The sequence below is a fragment of the Schistocerca gregaria genome, chromosome 2 (assembly GCF_023897955.1).
Source record: "Schistocerca gregaria isolate iqSchGreg1 chromosome 2, iqSchGreg1.2, whole genome shotgun sequence".
Lineage (NCBI taxonomy): Eukaryota > Metazoa > Arthropoda > Insecta > Orthoptera > Acrididae > Schistocerca > Schistocerca gregaria.
Genome location: NC_064921.1, coordinates 337,175,455 through 337,187,456, shown reverse-complemented (window position 1 = coordinate 337,187,456; position 12,002 = coordinate 337,175,455). Strand labels below are relative to the sequence as shown.

Below are 12,002 nucleotides of genomic sequence, written 5' to 3'. Positions count from 1 at the left end.
TAACCTTGCAGTACTCTGCCTTATATTTCGCTCGCGAATCGTATGAGTAGTTTAGCGACTATTATGTCGCTTCCTCATTCTGTATTCGTTTGCAAATTTGTACCAGAAGTAACTGCTGTGCCTTATGTAATCTAATGTCTTAGTTAAAATTATTTGGTTTTCACGTAATACTTAATAAATAATGACGTATGGTAACCGAAGAAAACTTGTAACGCCAAGATCGCTGAAAAAGAATGTTATTGGATGACCAGTTCTGTCAACGTTATGCTGTCATCAAAGGATCTGCAAGAGGATGAAGAAAAGTTGACAGGAAAAAAATTTACTTGAAGTATCTTCTTACGTAGCCTATGCAAATATAAGACACTATATGTGTGTTTACACCACTTTTGTCGTTTCCAAGCAGGTAGTGAAGTCAACACTTGCAATCGGCGCAATATAGTTATACTTATGTTTAACCATAATACTTTTACGTTTGACATGCCAATGCATGGTGATGTTGTGTGATGATCTACATGGTACTGGGACGTGCCTCTGCAATGTGAAGCGATCTGTAACACCGATGTATAATATATTGTAAAAATTCAAAAGCTTAGTTATGTGAAGTGATTTCTAACACTGACGGATAATAGGTTGTAAGGATTCAAAAGCACAACTTAGGTTATAATACCGTAGGTTACGTAACAAGATAGTTTATCAAGTGATAATATCATGATTATAAAATTTTTCCTTATCAACTTTTGTTCATTCTCTTGCAGATCCGATGATGACAGCAAAGCCCTTTCGAAACTGATCATCCAGTAAAATGGTCTTTTAGCCATCCTGGCTTGTGAAGTTTTCTTCAGTTATCATACATTGCAGATCGCCTCCAGACTTACCCTGTCAGGAATGTATAAAGATAATGAAGTTCATTACAGAAAAAGCATCAATCGAGAAGAATGTGTTGACCAGAAATTGGAGAGCTGTGCTATTTGTTTCCTTCTGCTGCTCAGCTCCTCTGACTCCTATAAAATTTTAATTTTATATTTTAAAAACTTTATTACGCAGAAACAAACACGAACGGTGCTCTCAGCGCTAATGGTGTGGAAGAAGCACGCACGCATGGATGCGCCTGCAGTCGCGTTCCCACACAGATGATTATTACATTCCCCCTAACGACTCCTGGTATGAAAATCGTCGACATGCGCAGCACGTGAATAGCTGACCGCGCAGAAGTTAATTTAATTGCACGCAAAATTTTCGATGCATCTAAACGGAAATAAAATAATTTTAAGCGCAATTGAGTTAGCGAGCTGTATATTAAACGCACAGCGCTCTAAATGAAGTGAATCCCCGCAGCGCTGCCGGGCCTCGCAACGTTGCGGACCCGGGTTGGCGTCAGCAGCGGCCGACGCGTCGAACACGTGCCGGGAGCTGCAAAACAACGCTGCCCCAAGCCTGTGCTGTTCACCAGCGAACAGAAGGCGACGGCGGACAGGTGACCCGCCGGTGTCTACTACTGGAAATTAGCATCCTCATGCCTGTTTACATTTGTGTTATTCTCTGCTGCTGTACGAGGTGCATTCAAGTTAAAACACGTCCGATTTTTTCCCTCACAAAATATCCACACACAAACAATGAAATTTATATCGTTTTTCGACGTATTCTGCATACAGTGGTACGAGGGTGGTTTCATAAGTCTGGTAAATTTCAATGAAAAAATGGAACACTTGTGTTGAGCCTTCAAGGTCGTTGAGCTGGATTATTCCAGTGATCGTGTAAAGATTTTTCAACAATGCACAGAGTACAGTTCATCGCTGCAGCCGTCTGACTTGGTCAATGTATCGATGCGATTGAAAATTGAGAAAACCGAATTTCGTGCTGTTATTATTTATTATTTATTTGAAGGGTTGGACTGCCGCACCAGCATTCAAGAACATTTACTCTTGGATAAAATAATTTTGGGTATTGGGTCGTATCATTGTAAACTACTAAAACAACTAAATTGATGATGTTTCGACAAACTTTCTGCGGTCCTCGTAAGGGCGTTTCAGGGTATCCTGAACAGGACTGAAGAAAATTGGTCGAAACGTAGGCAGTTTAGTTGATTTAGTAGTTTACAATGACAAAAAATTATTTTATCCAAAAGCAAATGCTCTCTAGTGATGGTGCAGAGACTTCAACCAAGTGCGCCCTGAAGAGGACCGCAGCAAGGCGGTCGAAACGTCGCCAATTTAATTGTTTTAGTAGTTTATAATGACATGGCTTAATACTCAGAATTATTTTAACCAAAATGACACGACCCATTTAAGCCTACAAACGTATATAATTTACTTTTTGGTTAATGAATTTAAATGTCGTCGGACAAGCACTGAAGTCGAAGTGCGCCCCGCCGTCCAATTCAGGTCACCACAAAGGAAACCATTAGCAAAAATCCAGGATATGATCATGCAAGACCGCCGAATAAAGATTCGTGAGATTGTTGAGACTGTCGGCATCTCAACAGAGTGAGTGTTTAATATCCCTCATGGAGAATTGGCTATGAAGAAGCTGTGTACACGATGGGTGCCACAATTGCTCACAGTCGACCAAAAGCACATGAGGCACAGCATTTCAGTACACTGGCGACATTTTGTCGCATTCCGCAAGAGTTTTCGCGCTGATTTATGACTGTTGATGAAACCTGGGCCCATCACTACAGACAAGAGTCAAAACGGGGTCAAAATGATGTACAAAGGCCGGTGCGAGTGCACCGAAGAAAGCAAAGGCAATTTTGTCAACTGGTAAGGTAATGGCCACTGTTTTTTGGGGTTCCTAAGGAACAGTTCTGACAGATTTCTTGGAGGAAGGCAGAACCTTAAAAGGACCCTACTAAGCTTCAATGTTGGATCATTTGAAACTTTCATTGGCTGAAGAAAGACCAAGGTTGACACGCGAGAAGTAGGCTGTTTCATCGGGGCAATGCAGCATCACGCACCAGCGGTAAAAATGGCGAAAGTGAATTGAGCTCTGAACCTGTTACTCATCCACCCTATTCACCAGACTTAACCACAAGTGCCTTCTTCCTTTTCTCTGTCTTGTAACGTTAGCTTCCTGGGAACTAATTTCCATCAAATGAAGAAATAGTAGTCGCAGTCAACCAGCATTTCGCAGAGTTTGACAGAATCTATTTATCCCATTGGATAAAAAAGCTGCAGGATCGATGGACCAAGTGCATATCCGTCAAAGTAGACTATTTCGAGAAGTAATCTGAGTTGTTTACGAAGCAAAAATGTTTATAGCTTTTTTACCATACTTATCAAACGAGTCTCGTACAGTTCTTCACAACGTCGATGCCATTGTTCAATAGCCGCTGCGAAATCATAATTTGCGGTCTGATTTCATCACTGGAAAATCGCTGATGCAATGGCTACAAGGCCAGTGAATGTACAACCATGAAGACCGTCTTTCATCGCTCCAAACGACGAAAGTCACTTGGAGCCGGAACATATGAGTAGGGAGTTTGAGAAATATTTCAGGACTGTTGTCACGAAAAAACTGTAGCGTCGCGTTCAACCGATGCGCTATTACCACTTTCAGCCGCCTCTTCCTGCCGGTTTTCTCGCAATGTTGGAACGAGTTGTCACTTCCAGACACGTTGGTAGTATGCAATTGCCACCACAAAGCCCTCTGGAACGCAGTGAGTAAAGATTTTGTTATCGCTGTCCCAGAACATGTCCACCATCTTTTTCTCAGCACTCGTAGTGTTTTTAATAGCGATATGGGACTGTCTTTCCATTGAGCTGACTACTGGTTCGTTTTAGGACTGAAAAACGGCATCCGTATCTCATCCATTGTCTTGTAATGGTGACATAAAGCCACGCAGGTAGAATTCACATCAATAAGTATACTGCAGAGTTCCGGTACTGGTCACTTGGGTCTGCCATAATAACTTTGTTTGGTACACACTGTCTTTATGTATCTGATCATCAAGATGTTCATGACAATCTGGTGATGGGTTCTACCTAACCGCGTCGAACAAAGTCATTGGGTCATTAGCTGGTGGCTTCCTATATAGTGACCAATACAGCAGTTGTGCAGAATGGCTATTGATTTGCCGTCCATTGTAATAATCGAAGAAAAGAAATTCCCATGCATTTCACCATCACGCGTCAACATTGTTTGGCGACATGCTACGCGCGCAGCCTTGTGGTCGTCCATCAGCGTTTTTGGCACCCACCGGGAGGACATCTTTCGCATTTTGAGGCCTTCATGCAGGATTGTTGCACAGATCCCACGGAAATACCAACTTTCGAGGCAATGTGTTCCACATTCTTTCGGCTACCTCGTAAAACAATTTTCTCTCCTCTCATGAGCATGTAGCTAGATCGACTGGTGTCACGCCCAGATTTGATTTGTTTTCGCAAAACGTTATGCCTTCTTTGAACTGTCGTACTCGCGAACGAACACCGTACATATACATGACACTGTCACCACATATCTCACTCAACTGGTGATGAGCTTCACTCGCTATCATCAAATGGGAAAAAAGACTGATTACAAGCTGCTCTTTCAATGAAAATTTCGCCTTTTTAAATATGAAAAAAATTGGCCAGTAGGATTCACGCACTTAGCTCAATAATGTATATGGGATAGGTCACTCACTCTAAGAATCGAAAATCTCGACCATATTTGCCTGTTATCGACATTGATACTGGCAAAACATGAGTCCCAGGGGTTCCAAGATTTTCAAGAATCTTTTAATTTCAATAATATAAAGTGACATAAAATCACGCAGGAGGCAGGCTACCATTTTTATAATAATCAGCAGTTCTGCATTCAAGCTGACTGGGCTGTAGTGGTAAAAGTCAAACATCAGGCAAAGAATGACTTTATTGCTCATTTGCAGAATTGTTGATTGTTTTAATTTCAAGTCAGACTTAGGATGATAAATAACAAAACAAGTATTTTTTCTTGTGATATAATCGCAAATTAACAGTTTTAGGATGTTCTACTTCAGTTGTAATGTGGAACCTTGCTTCTTGCCAAATTTTATGTTTTTAGGCTAACAGGAATACTCCATAGGTTACGATGAGTGAGCTTGCGAACGTAAGAAATGTGACATAAACGGCCGTATCTTTAGACTGCGTTGACTTAGAACTTTCCCTTTTTTTACATCGCCAAGGGGCCATCGACCTTACTATGTGATATAAATTTTGACTTGATACGTATACCCCTTCCTGAGAAAAGGGGTTTTTAACAGTCGGCCAGACAGACAGAAACAAAGCGATTCTGTAAGTGTTCCGTTTTTACCCAATGAGGCGCGGAACCCTAAAAATCGTCTCCACTGTCGCACTGCCGCTAGAGTTCTGTGTGTCGTACAGTGCTGCCATCTCCTGCAAGAGTGCACGCATATTTTAAATAAACGCCGGGCTTCTATCTGTTTCCAGTTCTGGGAAAAAATTGAAAGTGTTATAACTTGAACATAACTTGTACAACCCTACTTAACCCCATAGGTGAAAATATCACTGCTCAATCCTATCGACTCACAAGCCAAATTCATTCTATGACAACACTCGGCCATACATTTGCTCGTCTTGTACGCAGTTCACTTCATGCAGTGATTTTCTCGTGGACCCTATAGAGCAAATTTCAGGAATTCTTGGGACACGTTGTCACCCATAGACATTTACCGCGATAGAAACAGTCTTTAATGACGAAAGGCATTGTTTATTCAGTTCCATGGCATATTACATATAAATTTGTAGAATACCATAATTTTTGGGGCCTGTTCTACGATTATTAGGAAGCACTGTGTAGTAAAAGAAACTCTAATTCCTTGGATAAACACTGACATTATCATCGTATTGTACAGTTCAAGCTTTGGAGAACTATCTTTTTTCTGGGCACTGTTCATGTAATAACCTGAGTGACAAAGGATCGTAAATAACACGACAACAAAGCAACCGAGCAAATTTAGTCTGTTAGCTAACTTGATGTTCTAGTCGTCATTTCCACAATAACTATCATAATGATGTGGCATGAAATTGTTTACTCGTAAGATTAAATTTCCCTTAATATATTACTAAATACTTTAAAGCCTTTTATTATGTAACAGGAACAACTTTTTAGTTTCGTCTTTGTGATGTGTAACACTGTTCACGCGGTGTTCCAGTGTCAATAGGAAAAGTCATTTTGGTTGTTTTTGCAAGCAAAATTTTGATTAAACTGTAGGTTTATTTGGCATATGGGTAGAGCAACTTGGGATTAGTCTGGTGCAATTTTCACTTCATAAATATTTTTTTACTGTGGTAATAAAATGCGAAGTAACTCCATTGTTTGCATCTGATACTAAGAATAAATACACACCCGTTCAGAGAATACTTAGAACGACTACAGATGGGACGTTCATATTCACAGGGCATGTACATTGTATGTCCTGCAGAAATGATTAGTAATTGAACCATGTAGGCCCGCGTGTTCACGGTCAACATGGATATCGCGGCGCAAACACTACCTACCGGTAAAATGTGCCTGCGGCTCCAGTTGTCGCCATAAACAGAAGGTAAGGGATCGGTGTGACTTGAGCAGACGAACAGGGTGCCTCACAGACATATGCGCGAACCGTACCGTCAAATCAGTGAGTTCGAAAGAGGGCGTAATATTGGCATGAGAGAATGTGATGTGTCCATCCGGGAAACTGCTGCTCACGTGGGACGAAGTGTTTCGGCAATGCATCGGGTGTGTGCAGAATGGTTCACGGAAGGCCGTAGACACGACGAGATGGATCAGGTCGCACCATGTAGACCACTCCCCGAGAAGATCGACACCTTATCCGAATGGCACTGCATGACAGATCTGAGTACTCCTCGGCTATGGTGCAACAGTGGAGTAGCGTAAAAATAATGTAACACATCGTACACTATGAGGTGTGACAGTTCGTCGCCATTTATTACGGCACCGATTACGTGCGCGTCGTCAGCTCCTTCTATTACCTTTGACGGGTGTACAGAAAAATGCTAGACGGCAACGGTGCATAGAACAACGTCTTTGGGGACAGGAATGGCATCAGTTAGTATTTTCACATGAATCCAGGTTCTGGTTGTTTGAAAATTATGGCCGTATTTTGGTTCATCACAGACAGGGGGAGCGGGATCACAGTGACTACATGCCTACATGCAGCACCAAATGGACGCCTTATACTGTGGGGTGCTATTGGGTACAACCACAAATCACAGTTGGTGCGTGTCCAGTGCACTTTGACCAGTGTGACCTACGTGAAAGTCATCCTGCGACCCGTAGCCATATTCTCATTGCACAACACCCCAGACGCCATTTTTCAGCAATACAATGCACGACCATACGCTGCTGCACGAACACGTGTCTTCTTGGTGTTACAGGATGTTAGGCATTTGCCCTGGCCAATCAAAAATGTGTCGGATATGGTAAAATGATGCGTGCAGCGCTGTGACCCAGTGCCAACCACCACAGGTAAACTCTGGACCCAGACGAATACAGCATACAAGGCTGTACCACGGGACGCCATTCGCACCTTACACCCGTCGATGCCATCACGCATGGACCATGTTATCGGGGCTCATGGCGGACCCTATGTTTATTAGGCAACAGAACACATACTGAACAGAGGTGTGTATGAAGATCAGGTCTTTAGCCGTTCGTGTTCTGTATTTTTTTTCCTGAACATGGATATACTATGGTGGGGCTGTGGAGCCAGCATGCTTTGTCGTTTACACTACGCAACAAAATTGAAAGACTGCTTTTTCAAAACCCCATTATTATCTCCCATTCTGACGCATAAGTTGGAAATTTGGCTTAAAGGCGCCTACAGCATTCCTCTTTAATTGCGTAAAGTGCGGCGCCTGCGAAGTCATCCTTGGGCTCAGCGACACTTCAAACACCAATGTGTCGAGTAATGCAGAAAAAAAGATCACAGCTCAGAAGTTCATCTGAGCTTTAAAGTGGGATAATGATTTAACACCAGTATCAAAATTCACCACAGTTCTATCCAATGCCACCGGGGACGTGTCACATAGTGAGAAGCTCATGACACCGCCTCTTACCCAAATTTCGCCCCTTCTTTTGCCGCCTCTGTGATGAAGAACAGAACAGCGACACCAAGCTTTGAAATCATACAGTTATCTTATGAGTAGCCGAGGGAAACATTTGACACACAGCCGCTCATAATCTACACGAAAAAGCCTCAGAGGTTGACATAAAGGGCGTCAATGAAACCAACTCTTCCCTTGGGGTGTCTCACATTTCGCAATCGAAAACGACAGTTTGCACCGTGATGAGCAAGGACGATGTTCTTCACAATGTTGGACACTGCTGCCACCCTCTGAGCTTTTCATTCCTACACTAAGGAAATCGTGGGCCTGCAATCCCGCTGAACGTGATCCGACCCCTTTGGAGTGTAGTAAGACCACAATTTTTGCTCTGGTTTACGGGGTAGATCACCAATGGACCGTTCAAAGCCATCTGACGAAATTTGGACGTGATTCAAAGCAACAAAGGGCTTTAATACTTTTCCAGGCCTTTTGTTTCATCCCCAACGTGATCATGGTGGCAACGGCCGGGGGATGAAGGGGCGAGATGGGAGGGGGTATCATTATCAGGTACGTAAATAAAAATGAAAAGAAATGAAAAGAGTTCTTTTAAGAGGCACCCTCGCCCCCCCTAACCCCCCACCACACTTAGTCAATAACCATTTATGCCACTGGCACACCTATGTCGAGCATTTCAAATATATCTATCGGAAGCTTCGACACCAATTTCATCTCGCGGCTGCTGTAGCGCCTGAAGGTTGGCAACCGCACCTAAGGGGAATCAAATAGGTTCCGTAATCCTTAGGCGTTCTATCAGCCACAAGGCTTAATCGATGTCGAAGTTCCTGACAGGTACGTATCCAGTGGAGAGGCGTGAGATACCCGAACTGTTGGGGGTCTTAGAGGGACCTTTTCACACTTTATTCACGTGTATGTTAATGTGCCCTCGACCCCTTGTGATCACGCTACGAGAGACCGATAAGTCAGAAAAGACCCTTTGTTTCTTCGGATCATTTCCAAAATTTGCCAAATGGTTTTGAATGTCCGTAATGACTCCACCCCAAACACTAGAGCAAAAACTGCCATTCTACTACAATGGAAAGGCGTCATATCACGCTCAGTGTAGTTGGAGTCCTACGATGTTATTATAGTATGGTTGAAACGTCTAAGTGGTAACAGCAGCGTTGAACGTCACAGGGCGCCCCGCTTTTGCACCAACGCAGAGGAAAGTCGTAGACAACTTTGAGCCGAAGTTCAAACTCGGAATGGGAGACAATTTCTAAAAAGTGATCCTTTACTTTTGTTGCGCGGTGTAGATCATTAAGTTAGGCACTATTTTGGTAATGATTGCCAAGAGGCAACATGTTATAAGCGATAAGTTTCTGTTTACCCCATCTACACATTGAACATACCCGAATAAGAAATAGCAATGGACCGGAAACAGAGCCTTGTGGAACTTCACCTCTCAAAACAATAGCGATGAAGGTTGCCCACTGAAGAGAACTTTCAGCAGTGCGGTGTCCCGTGTTGCAGGCCCGCCGAGCCTGGACCCGCCGGCGGGCTGCCCCGGCGCGGCGGTGCGCGTGTCCGGCTGCAACGTGGTGGAGCGCCGCTGCCAGTGTGCGCTGGCGGCCGCCTGCCCCGGCGAGCGGCCCTTTGCCTACTCCTCGTACAGCGAGTGCCAGCTCAACCTCGACTACCTGCTGGCCAACGAGCTGGCCGAGGAACAGCAGGGCCTCGTCACTACAGGTCAGTCTGTCGCCCTTGTCCTCCATGTCTTCCCATCTTGTGATACTCTTCCCAACTCTCCTTTTATTCTGACCAAAACTGTCTGGATACCTGTTGGTGAACATTTATATGTGGTTCCAACCTGAGCCCTGGTGACAGCTTGAACTCTGCTGGGGTCACTTGCAATGAGGTGCCTGTATGCCTGTAGAGGAATAGAAGCCCATTCTTCCTCAAGAGACGAAGTCAGAGGATTTAGTGACGTTGAACCCTGGTGCTTGGAGCGAAGTCGATTTTATAGCTCAAACCATAGGCATTCCCATTAAGAACGGGACTCTGGCGGGACAGTCCATTTCAGGAATGTTATTGCTGCTTTACACTAACAGGGTGCACTGCCATTATGATACAATCATCGTATCAGAAGTGTTTCTCTACTGTACGTAATAGACAATGGTGTGAAACGTGTTCATATCCTTCGGCATTTTTTAAAGTGAAATAAAGGGACCGCATCCTAATCACGAACAACATCCCCATAGTGAAACACCACCTCGTCCATGCTTCGCTGTTTGCACTTGATGGCGGGTAAAGTTCTCCAGATATTCGCCAAACCCAGACATCATTTATTGTCCAGTGGCCTCGCATCCACACCGACTCAAGCGTCGCTTTGCATCGACTACAGAAATGTGTGGCTAATGAGGACCTGCTCGACGGTTGTACCCAGTTCCTTCAAACTCCCTACGCATAGCCAGTTGAATTGCTGGTAGCATTTTGAAATCCACGAGTGAATCATACCGCTGATTTCTTGCAGTTTTTTCCATCCACCCTCGGCAATGATCAGTTCTCCTGTCCGTCAGTTCGCGAGAGCGGCCTGGTGTTCGTTTAGCTGTGGCTGTTCCTTCACGTTTCGACTTCACAGTCACATCATTAGCAGTCAGGCAGCATCAGAAGTGTTGAAATTTTCCTAACTGATTTCTTACACAGATAACATCGAAAGACTTACTGCGTCTCTGATGGCAATACAATACTCTCTGCCTCCTTTAACACTTCTTTTTGAAAGAATAAACCGCCATTTGACTGTGTATTACTGTAGTTTTCTTCTGTAGTATATACATTTCGACTTTTAGGCCTGTATCGAGTACAGTGCCAAAAGGTGCACATAATACAGAACAGAACACCACTAATATACAAATGGTGGTTTATTCTTTCAAAAAATATTGCATGACCATTGAAATCATTTCATTCTATTGGCTCCGCCTATCGTGATATCCAATTCCACATTACATGTAGGTGTTCGGATATTCTTGGCGAAATAGTGTATCTGTTAGAATTAAGGCCTTCCATAATTTGTTTCAAATGCTCTAGCCATAGTCTGAAAAATTCTCCTCGTCCTTGTTCCGCCACTGTACCTCATTCAAGTGCCAACTACCATATACACAACTACGGGATGCGTTAACAGGTTGTCGCTTACAGAGGATGCTGCATGAGGAGGAGACGATTGTCCTGCTTATACGACAGCAGCGATTTGTACGTTTAGGTTGGTCTGTTATGTCAACACGGCGAGTAGTACCTGTACAATGAATTCCTAGCACTACAGCTACTAGCAACCGCATTTGTGAGCGAACATGCGTCGAGGTCCCTCCACTGATACCACGCTCCATTTGAGCTTGTCACTCATAAGGGCAAACTGCAAAAAAGTTTCATTTTGAACCTACCACTTGCGTAGAGTCTTAGACAAAAAAAGGAAGCTCCGTTCCTTTACTGATTATATTATACGGTGTAGAATAAAATAACAAAAGACGCAATACAAAATCTCCTCTATTTGGATTTGTAGGAATAAACCATCTGACTTTCGGAAAAGCATCATCCACACAATTCCAAAGACGGCAAGAGCTGACAAGTGCGAGAATTATCGCACAATCAGCTTAACAGCTCATGCATCGAAGCTGCTTACAAGAATAATATACAGAAGAATGGAAAAGAAAATTGAGAATGTGCTAGGTGACGATCAGTTTGGCTTTAGGAAAAGTAAAGGCACGAGAGAGGCAATTCTGACGTTACGGCTAATAATGGAAGCAAGGCTAAAGAAAAATCAAGACACCTGGTAAAAGCGTTCGACAATAGAAAATGGTGCAAGCTATTCGAGATTCTGAAAAAAGTAGGGGTAAGCTATAGAGAGAGACGGGTCATATACAATATGTACAACAACCAAGAGGGAATAATAAGAGTGGACGATCAAGAACGAAGTGCTCGTATTAA

General features: G+C 43.4%; 1 protein-coding gene across 1 annotated transcript in view; it reads left to right on the top strand.

Moving 5' to 3' along the window:
- Window positions 1-12,002, top strand: part of LOC126336990 (serine protease HTR4) — a 432,596-nt gene that overhangs the window by 404,794 nt on the left and 15,800 nt on the right. The window contains exon 2 of the mRNA XM_050001226.1: window positions 9,555-9,770. Within this exon, the coding sequence (XP_049857183.1) occupies window positions 9,555-9,770 (216 nt within the window). The remainder of the gene's footprint in view (window positions 1-9,554; window positions 9,771-12,002) is intronic.